Raw genomic sequence first — 23,091 nt, forward strand, 5'->3', positions numbered from 1 at the left:
TCCTCCACAGAATCATCTTTAAATACAAAGTTGTGTTGCTACATTAAATGATCTCTCCTTTTATACAGCTGCTCTGCAATCACAATGATACATTCCCTTTCTACACTCTATATAAAGAGCAGATTACAAACCCAGTTACACAGAAATGTTTCAAGGAGGACTGTAGCTTGGAAAGGTTTTTCTTATGGAAACCAGGTTTCTAGTATCCAGGACGTTTAGATTCTGACTGCTGCAGAAAGCTGACTGTAACCTGGATACTTTCAGGAAGAGTTCACATTTTAGGAAATAAAGTTTTTCGCTTTCTTTTAGAGAGTTTGATGAGAAGATTGATACCACTATCACGTCTGCAATGTAACTGCCAGCAGCAATACACTGTTAAATGTCTCGCTTAGTATGTATTTGTGACTGACTATTTCTTAGCCCGTACCTCTAACTTCCTGAGTCTCTGTTGGTTGCTTAGTAACCTTGCGATGAGGAAAAAATGTCAGGAAGCGTATTTCCCAAAAGGCCCAACTATTGCTTGGAGTGGATGTTTGTCCAGTTTTACAGTTCTCTAATGAAAGCCCAAAACTAGTCTCATGTTCAACTATGTCATGTGTTGTTGTTTTTTAGCGCATTCTTTTATTCCAGCATTTAAGTCCTTTCCTGGTTCCACATGGTACATTTGCTGTAATAACATCATACCAGAGTGTTAGGGTTGGTATCTAAGCTGGCAAAAGTAACAGCACATTACTTTGTAAGCTTTGATAAAGAGACCACATTCACTCTGCAGCTGTTACGGTGCATTGTTTACTGGTAAAACACATGGCCTACATCTTTATACAGTATGTGAGCTTATTGTGCCGCCTTGGTGCATTAATCAAGTACCTTGGTGGCTCTTAGTTTCCTCTCATACTGGTCCTTCTCTCCCTCCAGCTCCTCCACCCTGCTCTTCAGCTGCTTCACCTCTTGTCGCAAATCCTACAGAAAAACAAAAACACAGCTTTGTTTACTTTACACGTCTTTTTCAAAACCACATTAAGCAGTCTAAACAGTCATGCAGGTGAGTTCACCTACTTGTTCTGAAATTCTGAGAATGGCTTGAATCCCATCTAAATGTCATAACCGACAACATTACTGAGCTGTGCACATGCCAACATAGAAACAGGAGGGTTCACATTCAATGCAGTTATAAAGGTCTCCAGGACTGAAGAGTAAAGTGGTTAATAAAGGAAACATAATCCTCCTGAAACAAGTAGCACAGCGTGCAGCTACCAACAACCAAGAGGAGGAAGAACCCGAGGACCCAGAGCCAGACTGAGAGCTGTCCAGGCTGCACGCTGCCACTGTCCAAAGAAACCTTGTTTAGCATCACTTATCATTATAGGAACAGTAAGGTGACATGACCCATCCACCTGGTCAGTGTGGGAGAAAACAGACTGATGGAACATTGTTAGTTGAGGGAGGAACCACTGTCATGCAAGCAAACCACATCAAATCAAATTAAAACCCTGGACCACAAACCTATTGGACAGATTAGAGACGATACCCAGATCAGACCTGAAATGTGTTTGTCCAAATGCTTCAAATACTTGAGGAGTCAGGCAGAGAAAGGTGCCAGTTTCTGAATGACAATGCCAGTTTCTGAATGACAATGCCCTTATACAGCATCTAGTGTACCTGCAGACACCTACAGTACACTACTTGTAACTAGGGTTCTTTATTTGACTATATTGTTGCCAACTCAGCTTCAACAACCTAATAACTCCTCAAATGTATGGAAGTATTTGGAAAACCTCTCCAAATCTGCAAGAACCAGAGTAGAGCTATCCCCAACACAATCTGCAGACACACTATGAGAGAGGTTGTTAGTTTGATTCTTAGGGAAGTTCCAAATACCGAGTGCTGCGTGGACTGGTTAAAAAGGGGGAAGAAGGAGTGATGGGGAAGGAGGGGAAGAGGAGTTCATCCCTCAAGTCTCCCTACGTGTACAGTCTGTCCTTCATTGTGCATCAGGTCTGAGCAGGCTGACCCGGCCTGAGGGCTGAGGCCCTGGGTATGGCTGCCTCTGGCCTCCCCCTGCTGGGCCTCCCTCTCCTCCAAGGCCCGTTTCTCCTGGATACGAGTGCTGATCTCCTCCTGAAACTTGCACATCTGCTCCTGAAGCTCACTGATGAGATTTACCACACACTGCGAGGGGTGGAGTGATGGAGGACAAAAGCAGGGCAGTGGGAGAGATGAGGAGAAGAAAAGAGATAGGAATGAAGGAGAGGAGGATGCGAGAGGAGAAGAGAGGAGGGGAGGAGACAAGGGTAGGGAGGAGAAGAGGAGAGGAGGCGAGACGAGACGAGACAAGACAAGAGGAGACAAGAGGAGACGAGAGAAGATGAGAGGAGAGGAGAGGAGACGAAAGGAGAGGAGGAAGAGAGGAGTGGAGAGGAGGGGAGGAGACAAGAGTAGGGGAGAGTAGACGAGACGAGACAAAAGTAGAGGAGAGGAGAGTGGGAGAGGAGAGACGGAGAGGAGGAGATGAGGAGAAGACCAGACATTAATTTATTTGTTAATATTGTCAGCATTTGGGAGAGCTGTTACCAAATATGATGACTGTCAACTTTTGCTGAGGAAACTTTAAACTTTACACTCTTCAAACATCTAAGCAACATATAACACATAATTGAATTGAAAAAGCGAAGAAGAAGGAATTGCAACAGAGAGAAATACATAACTTTGTTAACAGCAGGAATAGCAGACAATATCATCAGCAGCACAAATGGCACACTTTTCCTCCTCCTTGTACAGAGTGAGTCAGCGTTTGGGCAGTGAGAGTGTGTGAGACAGATGCAGGCCAGGCATCGGGCCTCACCGTCTCCCATTATTGGCACAGTGTGAGACGGATGTTTGTTCAACTACACAACTTAACACACAGTTGTTTAGTGCCCTGTGAGGACTGACAGGAGAGGATGGGTCAATGTGTCCGATCAATACATTTTCATTCACAGAGCTAAACATCACATTGTTCCAGATCGCTTCCAGGTCTGAGGGGACTCTCTGCAGTGGTTAAAGGCACTCAAACCACTGGTGTTGATAGAGTTGGACACACCAATCAGCAAGGCGGACATGTTGGGTTCTCATATTGCAGATGTATTGGTATCATACACCAGCCGGTGTAAGTATTAACATTGTTAAATTCAACATTGTAAAAAAATATTTTTTTCTTTCTTCTAAAAATCAATATTAGTATCAGCTTGAAAGATCAAATACTTGTTGGGCTTTAGTTTCTACACTAAGCTCCCAGGACATCATGTAGACACTGTAAAAATATGAATAAAGTCCACAACGGGACTCTTTCCTAAAGGAACTTCTGACTTTGCACAAAATCAACACAATGACAGCACTTGAGCAGGTTCCCACATAGAAGAAATAGTGCATCACAACATGTTTTACAGGAAAAGCTACACCCACTGATGTGGTCTTTTCCTCAGTGGACCAGTACAGGCTCTTAAAGCTCCATGTCACAGCTCCACCCTGAAACAGGACCATGAGCCAGAATCCATACCCAGACGGAGGAAGAGAAGAGAGAGTAACAGCTGACTTAAATAAAACAAAAAGCATGGTCATCAATGTGTAGTTTGAGTAACTCATAGTGTTGATCAGACAGCAGTGGGTTAGTGTGTGGTCTCCTGAGGGGAAAGTGTTCGGCCCTCAGGAATGCTCGGAGTGAATGCCTGCCATTCCTCCTTCAGCTGTAATAACCCACACACACTCCCTCACTCACTCTGCTGACAAAAGACCACCGCCGGATTCCATCGCAACATGACCAAAGCAAACACCGACGCTGTACATCTAAATGTTGGATTGGCTGTGTGTGCATTTGTGTGAGATCAGACACTGTAACTCCTTCCTACACCAACAAAGAGCCAATGTATGCATGTTAAAGCAGCTTTGTTAGGCACCACGGAGGCCCGACTGATGCTGTGGATCCTCAGTGATCCCTGAACCAGCTGGACAGTCAGACTACAGCACATGAAGTGCAGCTTCTTCTTTCCCCAGCTAACCACTACTGAAGTTCCCTTGAGCCTGGCATGTGACTGCCTATTCCAGTCTGAAAAGTGTGCACAGACATCACTGCCTCCCGAAGAAAAATACCTAACAAAATGAATACTGTTCTTTGCACAAAAGCAGTAATGTGAAAGTTCTCTATGCGACATTTAGATCGTTAATATCTCATCAACAGCAATCATCTATGTAAAGATATAGAGGAGTGATGTCTACCTGAGCAGAGGATGAAGTATGTGTTGTTATCAGAGCTTCTCCTCTCTTTGTTCACATAGCTGGCCGGCCGCGTACCATTTAGTCCATGTGAAAAGTAAAGTATAACCAAACAACACATTTCACATTTGATATAAATCTACATCTGTTCTGTTACTAGGTCATATACTGTGTTATCCACCTCTGTTTTTAGAATACTTTAGTCACAACTGTCACAGGGATAGACAGTGACTGTCTTCTAGAATTGCACACCGTCTTGTTTTTAGCCATGCTAGAACCATGGCTCTCAGGAAGGCAATGTTGATTCAAACTGAAATATCTCAACAACTATTGGATGGATTGCCATACAATTTGGTAGATATTCAGGTTCCCCTCAGGATGACTTTTAATTGGTGATGCCTAAACATTTCCTCTAGAGCTAGAGTCATCATTACTTTTGGGAATAACATCATACTCAACAGGCTAAGAGCTCCAATGTGGACATTGAAGAAGTCAGACTGGACAAGAAACACTCAGACTATTTCAAAAATGTTACTTGATAGAGAAAGCGAAGGTTAAAGGTAAAACCCATAAAAATAATAGCCAAGCCACAGCAGTCACCTGATCTCTTAGATCCACAGTGGCTGGAAGCCACAGCAACACGTGTTGGTTTACATCAAAGATGTCACTGGGATGGATTCATTTGAGGATCTTGCTCATTTACAGCGTGTTTTATAATGTGGCTTCCTGAAAAAAAAAATATGAAACCAACTTCTGAGATAACTTTCCTTTTTACTAAGCTCAGAATCTTGTTCCCACGTGAGCTTTGCCGAGGCAGAAAAAAATGTTACCACAGGAGTCAGATCTCACTTTGGTTTTCTCACAGAGGCAGACTGTGATTATTGCCATTTCTTATCTTTCCATCTGCCTGTCCCTCTGCTCCTTTTCTCTCATGGAGCCCTATCCTCACGCTCCATCCATGTGTGTTCAAAAACACTGGATCCTTTTTATTCTATTAAAGCATGGCCATGGGTGCTGGAAGCCTCGTGATAGTTTTACGCACACGCACACACACAGTGCTAAACCACAAGAGCAGCTTCAGTCTCTTGTGTTGTCAGTGGAGAGCAGCTGGGTGTCACAATGAACAAAGTCCAAACAAAGAAACTATTGAAGACGAAGATTGCTCAACTAGGGAGGCATGCCCGTCTGTCTGTGTGAGTGTGTGTATGTTTATGTGTGTGTTTGTGTATGCATGCCATTATTTAATATTTTATTATATATATAACATATATTTAATACTCAAACACAAACTCACTGTACCAGCCTCCACCTGTCAGTGGATCACTAACTTCCTGACGGACAGGAACCAGCAGGTGAGGCTGGGAAAAATCACAACCAGCAACCAGACTACCAGCACCGGCGCCCCCCATGGATGTATGCTCTCCCCAATGCTCTTCTCCCTCTACACCAACGACTGCACCTCAGGAGATCCAGCTGTCAAACTCCTGAAGTTCGCAGACGACACAACTATCATCGGCCTCATCAAGGATGGTGATGAGTCTGCGTACTGACGGGAGGTTGATCAGCTGGCCCTCTGGTGTGGTCAGAACAACTTGGAGCTGAATAAGCTCAAAACTGTAGAGATGACAGTAGACTTTAGGAGGAGCCCTCCAACACTGCCCCCCCTCACCATACTCAACAGCACTGTGTCGGCTGTGGAGAACTTCAAGTTTCTGGGATCAATATCCCAGGACCTAAAGTGGGCCTCCAACGTCGACACCATCAGGAAAAAGGCCCATCAGAGGTTGTACTTACTGCGCCAGAAAGTACAACCTGCCTCAGGAGCTGCTGATTCAGTTTTACTCCGCCATCACCCAGTCTGTTCTCTGCTGTTCCATCACTGTCTGGTTTGGATCGGCCACCAAACAGGACAGGAACAGACTGCAACGGACTGTCAGGTCTGCAGAGAGACTCATTGGCGCCAGCCTGCCCTCCATACAGGACTTGTACATCTCCATAGTCAAGAAACAGGCAGGAAACATCTCTGCAGACCCATCACACCCTGGACACAACCAGTTCCAACTCCTCCCCTCTGGTAGGCGCTACAGTGCACTGTACGCCAAAAACAACATTGTCGTTTTTTTTGTGTTTTTATGTTCATATATATACTTTAGCATTTTTATATTTCTGTGTACAAAATAGCTAATGTTTATCCTTTTTTCTTCTTGGACCTCCTTGATTTCTTTGTTTATTTGTCTGTTTCTGTGTATTATTGAGCGTAAGTAACCGGAGTCAAATTCCATATTGGCCATGTATGCGTACGCAACTGTAACTGTTTCTTCCCTCACTGAAGCAGAATCTCTGCTTCAAAGCCTTTCACTAGAAATAGTGACTTCTGATTTTCACTTTCAAATGTGAGGATCATAAACAGGCCCTATTATTCTATTTTCCGGGTGCATATTTTTTTTATCTTGTTACAGTTACAACATGTTTACATGCGTTAATGCTCATAATCCGCCTTGTTTTTCTCATCCTGGCTGTCCTACAGCACCTCTTCTCACCCTCTCTCTGAAATGCTCCATTGTAGCACTTGCTCCTCCCTCCAGAAAGCAAAGTTTGCCCTGATTGGTCAGTTAGCCCGCTCTGTTGTGATTGGTCAACGTTTCACATTTTAAAAAACTCTTCCTCCGAAGCTTCAGCTCCGTCTCTCTCTTATGTTGTTTGAGGGCCAAACTAGCCGGAAGGAGTTTTACGTCACTTTCGTAACATTATGACCTCATAATGTTACGGAAGTGAAGGAGAGAATTCAATCGAGCCGTTTCAGGCAGCTCAGGAGCAGTGATTCTGAGGGGGAGGGTAACTCCTTTTAGGCGTGGACTTCAGGTTTTAATATTCTTGCGGATAGAATGCAGTTGGGAATCAGAGACTATTCCACAAAGAAAAAAAGGACAAAAATCATCTGGAGAGCAAACCGTGTGTTTTAATTAGTGGACAGTGGAGTCACACTGCAAAAAAAAATATTTTAATGAGGTATGTGGTCCTTAGGCTCAAAGTGTTTAGCTTGGTTTATTCATTTTTCTATTTTTTGTGAAAGTTTCATTCGTACATTCTTTAAAGCCCCAAACAACACACAATGCAAATGTTTTGAAAAAAAAGTTCTTAAAATGTATTTATTTATTTCATAATCTCAGCTAATCTGGTTAATCCGGACTGTGTGTGGTTTGATCAGATTTGATTGACAGTTCAAACATAAACAAATGGCTCCATAACTGTCACCAGACTTGACTCAAATGTTGCTGAATTTTGATTTGTGCACAAAATAAGTGAGTGACAACGTTTACTGGTAATACTTTGTATGGATGAGCTTGTCACCATTCAATCTGACAGCAGTAACGTTACAACAAGGAGGACGATCTGTGGAGACATGGCATACGGTGAAATATTATCACCGTACTTTATACCGATCTGCTCCCACAATGTTTCCATCTCTGTTATGACATGGTCTGTCTGACATATAAAGTTCAGGACAGACAGACAGCCAAAACAAGCTTCTCCTCCATTTGTTACAGAGACGTTACCAGCACTTTTCTGAGGAGTTCAGAAATTTTCAGCTAGAAGAGCTCTAAATGGCCGCACTAAACAGGTGGAGAATTTAGAAATGATACGCTATGTGGACATAGGCCCTTTTGCTGGACATAAGGAAACCAGAAGATCATTCTTAAACTTTTTGAGAATGTATTTTCGGTTGATTTGGGAGTTGCAACGTATTAAACATGGTATATATGTATTTATGCATGTATGTCATATGGGTGAATACTTTCATTCAGTCAAATGCAGCAGCGACCGCTAGCATTTCCAATACAAGCAGGTTTAAGATCCAAGACACAGCAGCTCTGCTGGTGTTGAATGAGTCAAGCAGTGTTTGCCCTGTGAAACACACACAGCTTTGATGACTCTACATACCTCGGCTTTGTTCTGCTTGGTGTCCGTGGGGCCCTGTGGCGGTGTGTTGGTGTGTGTCTCCTCCATGCTGACCAGCTTCAGTTTGAGGTAGGACACCTCGTCCATCAGGTCCAGCTTCTGAGACTCCAGAGAGGTCCTGCACATCAGCTCCTTGGAAAAAACACACACACTGTAAGTTTGATGCAGTAAAAGCAACACCTAAGAAATGTGAAACATACACACACACACACACACATTGATATCGGCGATCACTGCAGTATGAAGCCACCAGCATGCTACTCCACTCAGGACAATGTTGTTCAAACACTAGCAGAGCAGGCTAGGCCGGGGGCCCAGACCCCACAAAGCTAAATATACACACTCACACAGGCGAGCTGGGGCTCTATTAATACAGCTCTGTGCTTCTTTGGTATGGGAGAGAGAAAAACTAAATGTCTCTAAAAGAGAGGGAGAGAGAGAGAGAGAGAGAGAGAGAGAGAGAGAGAGAGAGAGAGAGAGAGAGAGAGACAGGCTGCTGAACATGAAGATGTGTGTTTCCTCTGACTCATACAAAACACACATCTCTTTGTCAACTCACACTGCGTCTGTTGCTTTCACTTCCTCATCTAATCCCTCTTCCTCTTCTCTTAACTCAAATGTATATTGCCTCGAATTGCTGTTTGATCAACCAGGTCCAGATCCATACTTGTCAGGGATCATTTTATACTACCGATTCCACCCAACTAAAGTAGATACATAAACACTCTTCCTCTATCTTTTCTACTAAAGACTGATCTAAAGAAAAGAGATTGACTTACTTCCAACAGTTTCACACTTATCTCTCATGAAACAAGTGACAACATCTTGAAATAAAGTAGGTGAGTGTCTTAGTTTAGCATGTTAATTCAGTTCAATTCAATTTATTTTGTATGGCCTAAAATCACACATTACAAATTTTCTTCAGAGGGCTTTACAATCTGTACACATGCGACATCCTCTGTCCCAGAACCCTCACATCGGCACAGGAAAAACTCCCCTAAAAAAACCCTTTAACAGGGAGAAAAAAGGAAGAAACCTATGGGAGAGCGACAGAGGAGGGATCCTTCTCCCAGGATAGACAGAATGCAACAGATGTCATGTGCACAGAATGATCAACATGATAGAGTTACAACATTCAATGTATATAACATAAATGATTAATATAATAAAAGTAGTAAGAATAATAATGTTAGCATGATAACTTTTTATCTATTGCTATTAAGTACTGAATACAAAATACAGTTTAGACTGAATGTCGTTTTTAAATTTGTTTAACTTTGAACCTGATGATAAAAAGTCCATGAATCATCAAAGTAAAAAAATCATGGCAATCCATCCGGTAGTTGTTGATATATTTCAGTGTGGACCACAGTGGTGAACCGACCAACCAACCTGCATTTCCATAAAAATTGCATTTAATATGTATATATTCTTGTACAAATGCATGTTGTAGCTCCTTATACGTGTATACTTTTTGTTTTCATCTGAAGGACGAGTGGATGCCACATTAAACACATAAGAGACCACAGAGTGATACCACACCGTCCAAATATTGTCAACAAATTGTGTCAACACTACAGCCACAGACAGTCAGCTAAAACCCCATAATCACTGTAGCTCAGCGCCACACACACACACACACACACACAGACACACACGCTTACGCGCTCACTCACTCACTCACTCACTCACTCACTCACTCACTCACTCACTCACTCACTCACTCACTCACTCACTCACTCACTCACTCACTCACACTCACACACACACACAAACAAACACAAACACAAACACAGTCTTAGGTCATGGCAGCTGACTGTCACATTGTAATCTAACACCAGTGTCACTTACAGCAGGATAAGCTGCAGTCTTTAGAGGTAATTTATCAGAACTTGTGGTCATGGCCCACAGCTCAGCTGCTTCCCTTTAATAATGAGGAGCAACACGTGACACATTATCATCCTCTCCACAGCTTTTATAGATCTCTTTAAAGAGGCGGCAGTCATCTGTAAAACTAAAGTGTTAAATATGACACAGTGTCACAGCACAATTTAGATCCAGACCACAGCTCCTAATATCTGAAGAATGAAATATCCACAATCCAACAAGTCTTAGAGAATGACTGGAATTATTTGATCTCCAGATAGGAATTATAAGCATATGTATGGTGGAGATGCAATCTGTACAGGGACCACTCTTTTAAGAGGAAGATCTAAACCTCCCTGCCAGCTTAACCAAGCCCCTGTTTGGTGCTGCACAGAAGGTTTAACAGAGAGAGATGAGATTATTTAACATGGCACCTCATAGAAAAAGATTGTTCAACAACAACCACATTTCCACATTGTTCTGGTGCATTTTGTATATATTCTCACTCCCTTTAGTGCCTCACACTCACAATCAATCATGACAACTATGACCTGGCCATCGGCAGCCTGTAGCACCTCAGGCCACGCCCCCTTTGGCTATATTAAGGTAAAGGTGAAGGGATAAGGTTAGCAGGAGGTGCTATAGGCTGCAGCAGGAACCTTTACACAAACCACAAGTGAACCATTATCACAATGAAGTCTACAATGAAGCACAGTGTGGACTATTCTATGAAGCACATGACTCTGGTGAAGTGAATGGAAATGGAAAACGGTTGTTATCTATCAAAGGTATTTTTGTTGTATGCAAGGTTGTAATTTAAGATACTTGATGCTAATGAGAATTATTATCAGTATTCTAGTGACTGATGATGAGTAAATGTTTACATCAAAGATAATGAGTCTTGACTGAAGCTTTGTGTGTGAAAAGAATGTTTACTTACCAAGCCGGAATGAAACGGGTCACATATGATCGATGAAGATGGCATAAGCTGCTAAGAGATGAGGCATAACAATGAGCATGACAGAAATTTGAGGTCAATTGCAATGACTAGGTCAGCACTGTAAGGGCATCTACGTGAACTACATTTTTGAGCTAAGCCAGCAATAACTGAAGGACAGTAATGCCCTGCTTGCAATGTATTGGCTTTAGCCAGCGATGGCTAATGGTCAGCAGTGACCTGAATAGCAACAGTTTGAGTTTAAGACAACGTGGCTAGTGTACGGCATGAAATTATATAGATTTGGCTCGGCAGTAAATCTCTGTTACATGCCCCTTTTGATGAATCATACGTCACTCATAAGACATTGAAGGGATTGAACCAAAAGAGGTCAGCAGTGACCTGAGAATTAGCAACGCAATGGACACCACGTCAATATACGATGTACATGATGTCACTTATAAGAATGAATGATTGTGAGCAATTACAGAAGCAATGAAAATGAAGCTGATATAACAAAATTATGAGAATACAGGAATATGATCCCCTTGTAAAAATGGAATGGATAGGACGCTACTTACCAGATAAAACGATATAACACCACTTACCCCGATACGACTGATATGACACCAGATATCAGAAGACAATTAAAAAAACATGACTTACAAGGGATCAAGGGATTTAGGGCGAACTTAAAGAAGTATCGGCAGAGCCTTAACAATCAGTTTATCTATTCTTATTGTATATAGGAAGTCAGGACAACACTCTATATTGACCCAACATGAGATTCCCTCACAATGCTGCTTCTGCAATCAATGCAATTCACTTAAAGTGGCCCTAATATGCTTTTCAACTTTTTCCCTCTTCTTTAGTGTGTTATATATTATATATATATATACTATATATATATATATATATATATATATATATATATATATATATATATATATATATATACAATTATTTTTTTTTACATGTAAAAAGGTCCGTAGAGTGTAAAACCTGAAGTCCACGTCTAAAAGGAGTTACCCTCCCCTCAGAATCATTGCTCCTGAGCTGTCTGAAACGGCTCGATGGAAATCTCTCCTTCACTTCACAATGTTACGGAAGTCACGTAAAACTCACCGGCTAGTTTGGCCCGCTCTCATACACTAATTGAGAGAGACAGAGCCAAAGCTCATATCTACCATTGTATAGTGGTTAAGAAAGCAGTCTTTCACCCAGGAGGCCCGGATTCTAATCTCATTGTGGCCCATCATTAATTTATCAAGCTCCGGGAGAGTTTTTTGAAATGACAATGACAAACATTGACCAATCACAACAGAGCGGGCTAGCTGACCAATCAGGGCAGACTTTGCTTTCTGGAGGGAGGAGCAAACACTACACCAGAACATTTCAGAGAGAGGGTGAGAAGAGGTGCTGCAGGACAGCCAGGATGAGAAAAACAAGGAGGATTATGAGCATTAATGCATGGAAACATGTCGTAACTGTAACTTGAGATAAAAATATGCACCCGGAAAATAGCAGCCAAAGCTGATGCTGCAACATAAGTGATTCCACTAACAGATTTCCATGATGCTGTTGCAACGCATGTGATTTCCCAACCAAATCACCCAATGGTGCTGCTGCAGTGAATGCAATACCACATAACAGAATAAAGTTTCCAGCATGTGAGGTCAGGAGGACCATGGTTTGTTGACTGAGATTAAGATAGGTCGAAATGCAATATATGTGAAGAACCTTTATTTAACTAGAAAGACACATGAGTTTAAAACCATTTTATAAGGTGAGACCTAACCAAGACAGGGTCAGATAACAGCATCCAACACATGACAGGACAACAGTATGAGGACACATTAGACCATGATGCAGTGTATGAGGTCGCGTTAGACCATGGTGTCTTGACAGTGACCCACTTACCAGAGAACCACAGGGAGGAATTGGGAGATAGTTATGAATAGTAGTATCTAGAAGGGCGCAATGAATAACAAATTATTGAGTAAGTAGAATACATCAACAGGAGGCGATCTTGCGATGGAATTGTGCCGCTAAGATGCTAAATCAGGCCGTGGTGAAAAGTGGGCTGGGCTAATGACCCTTCAAGTGATGACCCACAAGGTGAAAACAATACCAGTCAGACACTAAGGGATTGGTAATGACTACTTAGCCTTAAAATATAATATAATATAATGTTTAAAAAAAGCTTCCAATGACCTGAATGATTGTGGTCAAAAGACGTGAATGTAATGTCGAGTTTTCTGAGTGGACAGTGAGCAGCTTAGTAGTTGTCTAGCTAAATCTCCGCCACCAGTTATATGCATATGTATATGGAATCTGAACTGCCTGAAGCGATCACCAGAATCATGAAGAGGAATGCTCACATTGAGGAATGATGACGACTGATTCAACCATGAAAGTGAGACATTTGTGTTCCGTTGCCGGCCCCAGACATGAGAGTTTATGCAGTCAGGTATCTCACACAATGCTGATTACATCAAGTCTGGAGTAAAGAGAGGCCAGAGTCTGAGAACCACTGACCGTGAATCCTTCAAAAGCCCACATATGGACATATCGTCACAACTTCCGAGTCAAAAGAAATACACCGGCACACCATGAAATAGAGTAGCCGTTTTTCCAACTGAGCATTCTTGCGGTTGAGATGAGGTCAGCAATGACCAGCGCACTTGCTTGAATGAGGCCAGCGTGATCCTGTTTATGGACTTTATGAGTGTGCGACACCCTGTTTAGTGTCTTTACCTTAATTGATGTGCGCTTGGAGTGGAATGAATGCGAAGCGCATGAGACCGCTGCCATGAGGAGCCTGCGCCAAGAGACGCCAGTAAGGCAAAAGCTTTTGGATTTTCGGCACTGTGGCCTGCATGGATGGTTTGCTGGGTTTGGCAGGAGACTGCATGGTGCCGATCAGGTTGTTACCTGCACAGTGTGACCTGGTGTAACCGGTGAGATTCCCAGGCAGGGAAACAAGAGGGAGAAGAGTTTTCTCCTCTGCTGAAGAACTGGACGTCGGCTTGCTCCTAAAACGAGACTGGAAAAAAGGTAATCTGTACCTATGCAAATTGCGTCGGATCATAATGAAAACACACGTAAACTGGGATGATGGAGAGCCACGTAGCAGCAGCATGAACATACTGAAGGTAGAGAGACAGTCATATTTAAAAGAGACAGCAGCAAGATGAGAGGCTAACCATGTAATTGTGTCGCTGTACTTTTGGATAGAGGAGACGCGCTGATCTGAACAGCTGATATCATGATTGACACCACCGAACAATGACAGTGAGGAAATCATGAGTGAGCATGCGTGAGTAGAGAATGGCAGATGTATGAGAAATAAACTGCAAAACTAAGCATATGAGAGTATTGTCTTCCTGACTGAACTTAAGCTAGAGCTTCATTTAATTCTGTGTCATTACAAAGTATGCACAGTAGTTGTCACAGTATGACTACATGTGTGGGTGGATCCCCTCTGGCATGAGAACACTGTGTGTGTGTGTGTGTGTGTGTGTGTGTGTGTGTGTGTGTGTGTGTGTGTGTGTGTGTGTGTGTGTGTGTGTGTGTGTGTGTGTGCTGACTAAGGACTATTTCTTAATAGATTAACTGTAGTTCCCACAGCGAGCAGCAGCCCTGTGGGACTGACTCGTGATTTTACATGGCTGTCTTTCTCTCCTCCTCTCTACTACAAACACACACACAGACACAAACTCTTAAGGAAGAACCACTGACATGCTGCTGCAGACATGCTGCACCTCTTAAATTCGCAAACTGTCTAATTACATAATGAGGACATTTAGGAGGAACATTTGGGGAATGATTAAAAAAAGGTACAACAAACACAAATCCAGAGCCACGACAATCGTTACCTTTCTCCACAATCCACCTTACAGTTAGTTTGAAATGTTGCATAGTGTGAAAAAATCTGTAAGAATTGACACTTTACGAAGCAAGATGATTCCATTTTACTGTGAGCATGATAAAAGTGAACTGACTGAAAAACAGAGAAGAGAACTCCCCTCCTCAGAAAAAAGTAAGAGCATCCTTTCATTTCTGCAGAGATTTTAAACATGAGTGATTATGAAGCTAGCTGGATAAAGATGAGTAAAGTACATGGCCCCAGAGGGCCGTAACATTTGTATCCTCCGGCCTGACGACGAGGAGAGGACAAAGAGCTTTTTGATGGGTCAAACAGAGAGCTGATTCTGTGATACACAGAGCTGTGGTCTCCTTGTTTGCCTCATCATTGACGTCAATTCAAAAAGCTTAGCAGGACTAACTTGAAATATTTCAAACTACTTTAAACTGCTAGTTTAGTGTACCTGCAGTCCAGTGGAACCGCCAAGGCGAGGTGACCCCCCTGAATCACACGCTGGTCCCCCAACAACATCTGAGAATGTGTACATTTTTCAATAAGTGCAAATTAATCAGGTTTAGTTGTTAAAATTGGTTCACACATGCTTACCTTCTCTAAAGACACAGGATTGGATTGGTTATTACCAGATTGTTTTAGAATTGACCCAACTATTTGCCAGAAGGTCCCAACGCTTGTACAATCAGCTGAATGATCAACGATATGACTGTGTTCTTTAGTGTTCTACATGTTGTAGCTAAACCTCAACTTTTGACTGAGACTATTCTGTCACTGAAGAAGCATTTTGTGCATGCACGCGAGGACACGGTGCTTGGACACAAACACACGGTCAATGCACAATATACATCCCTGACAGTGGTCTCACAATGTCCCACTGACAGGGAGGACGAGGACTGCTAAACAAGGTTTTAGAATCCATTCTGAAAATCAGCTTTACAAATGCATCATGAGGAAAGGTTACGCACAAGGTTTTGGTGAGTACTGCTCCTCAGGACATCTTCACTCCAAGAACATGAAGCCAGTGTGCCACACTGAAAAGGCTTTCCAACACATAATGGAGTAACAGGAGCACTAATAAGCCACCTGGAGGCCCTGAATTAACATATTCAACATCCTCTGTGTCACAGACATGATCTTTAACAAATTCAACATCCTCTGTGTCACAGACATGATCTTTAACATATTCAACATCCTCTGTGTCACAGACATGATCTTTAACATATTCAACATCCTGTGTCACAGACATGATCTTTAACATATTCAACATCCTCTGTGTCACAGACATGATCTTTAACATATTCAACATCCTCTGTGTCACAGACATGATCTTTAACATATTCAACATCCTCTGTGTCACAGACATGATCCGTGTGCCTGCCTCACCTGTTGCAGCATCTCCTCTGTAGAGGCCAGTTTTCTCCGGTGCTCCTCCAGGCAGCTCTCTAGGTCTCTGATCTTCTCTCCCTGGGCCTCCACCTGGTCTGTTAGAACGCTCACCTACAGTGATGGGTGACACATGCATATTCTGTTAGAAAAACATACTAACACAGAGCTGAATTGACCAGGCGCAGAAAGAGATACTGTTGCATATGTGTATATGCACCATATTGGTGCATATACACATAGTCCCACAGATACCAACAATACACACATTTATGTAGTGGCAATGAAAACACAAGTTACCTAAGTTTGAAGAACACGCAAACACAAATCTAAACTGGACTTCATACCAACATCACTTCTGTCTCCCTTCACTCCAACCTCTACTCCTTAACAACACATTTACTCAGCAGTCTGTCACTCAGGAATGTGTTTTATTACACTTACTCATCTCTCGGACACTCACCTCCTGCCACACACGGACACACACACACACACACACACACACACACACACACACACACACACACACACACACACACACACACACACACACACACACACACACACACACACACACACACACACACACACACACACACACACACACACACACACTCTCTGACAGGAGCCGATTCCCTGTCACCTCAGCTTCTGTGACTGCAACAAGTTGGTGAATAAGTCATATCTTAGATCCTGTGTGTGTTAAGCACTTAAAACATGTATTTGACTATAACCTGATGGATGTTGTATATAATCTATCAGCTATATCCTATTGTTTAAGGGTGTAGTGACACAAAGCAACTAGAAGAGGAGGCAAACTTTGATACACTGTATAATGTCCTACTGTTGAAGAGAAAGATTCTCTTACCTCGTCTGTGCTCCGCAGCTGAGCTACACGCACACACACACACAATCACACACACAAATGGAGGTGAAAGGTTCTTACTGGGCTACTAAACACAGAGTGTGTATATGCTAACACACAGATAACACCTCACACAAACAGAGTCCTGAAAGAGAGGCAGGTGAAGAGAAAGTAAAGCAAAGGACCTATCGACAGCCAGTTAAATCAGGAGAAGTCCAGTCACTATGAGTGTCAACCAATCACAGCTGGGCCAAGACGCACAATGTGTAACAAGTAGGTGTGTGAGTGAGAAATGTGGCGACTTTTTAAACCAGAGCCACCCAGGAGGGTGTAGCATTAAAAATGATACAGTCACATAACCTGAGTAGAAAACCAACATACAGTCAGGTGAACAGAGGCGGAGGACAACTGTCATTTCTATACATGTCTGTGAAGTCGCTATGAAGATTGAGCCTTTGACCCACTGATGGAAGTATTGCAGTATCTATATATTTTTGCAGCATTACAAATCTGGATGATATTCTGGAAACAATGCTATATTACAGTTTTTCTCCATTTTATCCACAAAAAAGGAACCTATGCACACAATTCTAAAACTTGAAGCTGACAACTAAAAGACTCAGACTGATAAACTCCACATATTTCCATTGTTTTCACTAGATACTCTAAATGACCCAGGATGTAACCTGAAGGATTAGAGATGTGAACAGTCAGCTTGTGAAGATCACAGCTTTTAAAGTGATCTCAGTGCATTGAGAGCCTGCTGACAAATCCAAAGTGCAGACATATATAATCTTCTGCTTTACCACGGAGCACTGATGTTGATGGTTACTGTAAAATCTGTCAGTAAACACATGCTCAGACGGTTTGAAGATGTCTGGACATGTTTGTTATGAAGTATCTAGTCGTGTTCTAGGATTACAGACTAGGAACTAAAACATTTTCCTCTGTGGCATTTATCCCTCCACACAAATCTCTGACTACTTTACTACAAATAATCACGTCTAAATAAAAGCACCTGAACTAGAATTAAAATTATGATGCTCTTTGATTGTGGGAGGACCACAGAAGTCGCACTGAATCCAATGCAGATGCAGACAGATGTGTTCTGGCAGACTAACAGGAAGCGTAGGAGGAGAGCGAGGGGGGAGGACATGCATCCCCAGCTGGAATCCAACCGGGGACATTCTGTTTTTTCTGTGTTTTCATGGTTCAATTCAATTCAATTCTGTTTATTTTGTATAACCCAGAATCACAAATTACAAATTTGCCTCAGAGGGCTTTACAATCTGTGCACATGCGACTTCCTCTGTCCTTCCCTCACATCGGCACAGGAAAAACTCCCCTAAAAAACCCCTTTAACAGGGAGAAAAAAGGAAGAAACCTATGGGAGAACGACAGAGGAGGGATCCTTCTCCCAGGATGGACAGAATGCAATAGATGTCATGTGTACAGAATGAACAGCATAACAGAGATACAACACATTCAATGTATATGACCTAAATGATTCATATAATAAGACTACTTATAATAACAGCAGCAATTATTACAGTAGAATTATAGTTATAGTTATATGGTGCACATTTATGACTGGACATTCTCCTATGGAACTAGTGACAGGTATTGCTTGTGCAGACTCTCTCTCACCTGTAGCACCAGAGACTCCTTGTCTCCTTCTAGACGGAGCAGTCGTTCTTGGTAGGTTTCATTGTTGGCTGGAGAACACAGGTCCACCTGGATGGAGACACAGAGAAACAATGAGGCCTTGCTCTTCATCCATGTAGGACAAGTTCACCTACACCTTTGTCAGAGCAACAACCTGCTAATATGTTCAGAGTGGATCAAGATTTCTCAAGATGAATTGACAAATGACTGTTTTCAATTCGGCCAATAAAAATGTTGATGCAATTATTACTGTTAATTAATGAACAAACAAACAAACAGTCACAATTTGATTTTCACTTAAAGTTTTTAAGAATACGTTTTATAATGTACTAAAACGTTACAAAATAAAAAGAGCAAATCTAGATGTGTGCTTTTTGAGCAAAAGACATACAGAACATCAATAACTGATTTCAATTAAATAGAAGTTTGTTTAAATAAGTCATCTAAATGAGACTGGATAGTCATTGACTCATTTTAGCTAGCTAACCAAGTTAAAAAGCCATGGGAAATAGAGTGAGCCATTGATTTATTCAGTATCTTATCAGTGTGGATCCCTTCTTAGAGTTCCATTTTCACTTTGGTATCATATGAATTCACATTTCATCTTAAATTAAATGTTGACCTAGCTTGTAAAACACTAAAATATGTTGTGACTGTTTAAGAAAGCTGTGTAGTCACACAGTTTCCAAAATGACTGAGGAGTCTGTCAGCTCCTGGATCAAACATGGAAGATAAAGTGAATAGAGTGAGAGTATATGGACTGTACTTGTATAGCACTTTTCTAGTCCTACATGTCATCATTCACCCATTTGTACACTGATGACAGGGGCTAACTTGTGGGCATGTCCTTGGGCAACAGTTTTGCCCAAGGACACATCGACATGGACTACCGGAGCCAGGGCTTGAACTGCAGATCCTCTTAGAGGACGACCCTGCTCTCCCCTGAGCCTATGGAGGTATGCTGTGCATAGAGTACTATGGAGGTATGCTGTGCATAGACTGTATGTTGATCTACTGATGCCTGCTTTATGTACAGGTTTGAAAAGAGCTGATGCTGTTGCTGCTGAAATACAGATTGTTCACAAGCACATGATGAAGGGTTATGAAATATCATGTGTCTTGTCCAGAATTAGCACAGTAATAAAAGGCCACATTTTTCTGCAGCTTGTGTTATGAATTTCACAGGACCATATCATTCCCATCTCAGCGAATGCACTGTCAGGCTCCGTCTAGAAATAGAAATGCTTCATGTATTTATGCAAACACTAAAAGAGAGCTTTTGTTTTGGTCAGAAGCTCTTTTGCTGGTTTTGTAGGCCAGAACTGTTAATGTCATGACAGAATGATGAGTTCCACACATCAGAAAAATAAATCTGAAAATCTAGCAGAACTATTTTTAAATGAGGCAGTCAGTAGTGCCTAAAGAGTCAGATTATGTCCAGGGTCGCTGACTCCTCAGCTTGCTGCTGCTGCTGCTGCTGCTGCTGCTGGTGAACTGAGCGAGAGGAAGCATGATTACCCAGCTATGGAGCCTGGACCTGATAAGATAATGTTTCTGCCTCTCTCAGCTTCAGAGCAGAAGAAAAGATCAAAAAATCCATCACAGAGTATATGCTGAAAAATCCTCAGTGCCATTAGAACCACATTCATCAAGATCGATTACAAATGTCTTTTGATATTAAAGCTGCTGAATTCTAAACTCAGAGCATTACTATTGCCTCCACACGGCTCTCAACATGGTGACCCTGAGTCGGTGGCTAGAGCTAACGGTGGCTAGAGCTAACGGTGCCAACAGCGCTGACATTGCAAACTACAGTGCTGACAGAGATAACAGTATTCAAAAGCACGCTTACATGCACCAACATGCACTAACATGGACTAAATGGTACGCGGCCGGCCGGCTATGTGAACAAAGAGAGAAGAAGCTCTGATAACGACACACACTTCATCCTCTGCTCAGGTAGACATCACTCCTCTATATCTTTACTAAGATGATAGCTGTTGATGAGATATTAACGATCTAAATGACAAATAGAGAACCTTTAAAGGAACATGATATTGTCGCTCTACACCACTACACTGGAGAAATACAAATGTTTAGGCTGCTGGTAGCTGCCTATTTATTTATTTATTTATTTATAGCACAATTCCATCCTTCCAGCTTAATGCAACACATTTTAACATCAATTCATCTTTATCACCACAGATTTGAGGCATAACCATTGCCTCAGTAAGAGGCCCTTCCTGCAATCATGAAGATGACCCAGTTTTAAGAGGAGAAGGTAAACATCTGCATCTAAGGCTTGTAGCTGAAACTCTTATCTGATGATGCCTACAGAACTGTACAACTCGTAGAAATCAACTTTGCTAACATTGCTAACGGAACATAAGGAGTGCAACGGTTAGCATCCTGGTATCTTTTTAAAAATCAGAGTACAGATGATCTCTCTGACTGTCTACAATCACATGCTAAAATCCTCCATGATCTGTCTGCACATCTGTCTGACACTATCAACATACTGCAGACTGGCCGGAGAGACAAGGACTATTAAGGTTTGCAATGCTGTTACGTAGTACTGTATGACCTTTGGTTGGTCAGGAAGTATTTAACTGTACTGTAATCAAAGATACTCCACCACACTGCAGAGAAGCAGGGACATTTCAGAGGTAACACAGCACTTAAAGGGGCTGATAAAGGAAACCAGGCCAGTCTGTTACTATCAGTCTGTCGTCGCCAGAGACAGAGAGAGAACCAGGATCATAGTGTGTAGCTCATTTGCAGAACAATATTAAAGGTTATATGTAAGAAGAGAGACAGTAGTTGATGAAATACCACTCTAAAGTCACAATAATTACTATGTGGACTTATGGTATGCATATAGACATGACATAAATAATTTTCACCTCTTCTCATCGGCCACTGCTCCGCTGTGGGAACATCTTGGGTTGTTGTTGTTACTTATATCCAACTAATAGCTAATAATTGTTACGATGCACGTTTTGCTAACACCACTGAGAAATTAATGACTCTCTTTATCCCTGTGCCAAATGTTATTCGAGTGATATTTATGTAAATTATATTTATGTGCATCTTTTGTTAATTGAGCCCATTTATTTATTCTTTTGTTTGTGTGGTTTGATTTTATTCATGTTTTATTTATTTGGAATATTTCATATTTTATAAAGCAGTAATGACGACAGGCCTGTAGCTAGTAAAGCCAGCGGTTTGTGCAGTGTGAAGAGTGTTAACAGTAAAGGCTCTGGTCAGTGGAGTGGGAGTGGGTGGGCCTCCTAATGACATGGAGTGTATGATCCCAGTGTCTACGAATGCATGACAACATAGAGGAAAGCACCTACTTTTAATGATTCACAAACAAGCTCCATATGACTTTACTGTAGATGTACAGTAATATTAAGTACTATAACTTGAGTTGCCACAAAGCCTGAACCCTCTAACCCAAAACCTAGTTCTCCTATTATGAGTACAGAAACTGGTTAAACTGGTTGCTTTAAATCCAGTGGGGAGTGTTAGTGGGATGTGGTCCTGGAGCATGTGGAACACATTAGCTTAGGTAGTCTCTCTGTCACATCACTGTGTCTCTAAATCAAATCTAAAAGCTGCTCAAATTCAACTGTACGTCTGCACAGCTTGACTATCAACATTCCCAGTGAGTGTGGGGAGAGGGTTTGAAGGTGTGCTGGTGGCATTCACCATCATTTTTCATTAACAGGATCTGCAGATCTATACATCTACATGGATAGTGTTAAACATGCTGCTTAGAATTAAAAAGCATAGGATAAACATCCATACGGCGTTGATAGCTCTCAGACCAACAGGCACATAGGAGCTGTGGCTTGTCCACTATCAGAAAATCGGTGGGTTGATCCCAGGCTGCTCCAATCCAAACGTCTAAGTGTCCTTGGCACTGTGCCATCAGTGTATGAGTGTGATAGGTAACATGTGGTGTACAGCGCTTTGAGTGGTCGGATGAACAGAAAGTTGCTTCGTAAAAACAGCTACATTTACCACAGGCCTACATGGGCCATGAGCTTATTCACACACACACGCACGCACAAGCACACACGCACACACACCCATTTCAGGAGTATCAAAGGACAAAATATCTGGCAGATTAAGGATGAACTGGGGACAATATTTTCCAACAAGTCTTAATCAGTTTCACACTATGTCTCTGCTTAGTACATTGAATCAGAACCACAGCATAAGGAGCTGGAGACAGCGGGATGAGCACTATAAAACGTCTGCTCTTCAGGAAACATTTAT

The 23,091-nt window shown here is 42.0% G+C and overlaps 1 protein-coding gene across 9 annotated transcripts in view; it reads right to left on the minus strand.

The window, feature by feature from the left end:
* Nucleotides 1-23,091, minus strand: part of ppfibp2b (PPFIA binding protein 2b) — a 75,017-nt gene that overhangs the window by 18,870 nt on the left and 33,056 nt on the right. For 5 of the 9 annotated variants that reach the window (XM_054619250.1, XM_054619248.1, XM_054619249.1 and 2 more), the window contains 5 exons: nt 18,790-18,876; nt 16,278-16,391; nt 8,191-8,340; nt 1,966-2,169; nt 868-960 (listed from right to left, as the gene is read on the minus strand). In XM_054619250.1, coding sequence (XP_054475225.1) covers nt 868-960; nt 1,966-2,169; nt 8,191-8,340; nt 16,278-16,391; nt 18,790-18,876 — 648 coding nt within the window. The other 4 variants (XM_054619252.1, XM_054619251.1, XM_054619255.1 and 1 more) reach the window with 3 other exon arrangements.

This window comes from Anoplopoma fimbria, chromosome 19, assembly GCF_027596085.1.
Source record: "Anoplopoma fimbria isolate UVic2021 breed Golden Eagle Sablefish chromosome 19, Afim_UVic_2022, whole genome shotgun sequence".
NCBI lineage: Eukaryota > Metazoa > Chordata > Actinopteri > Perciformes > Anoplopomatidae > Anoplopoma > Anoplopoma fimbria.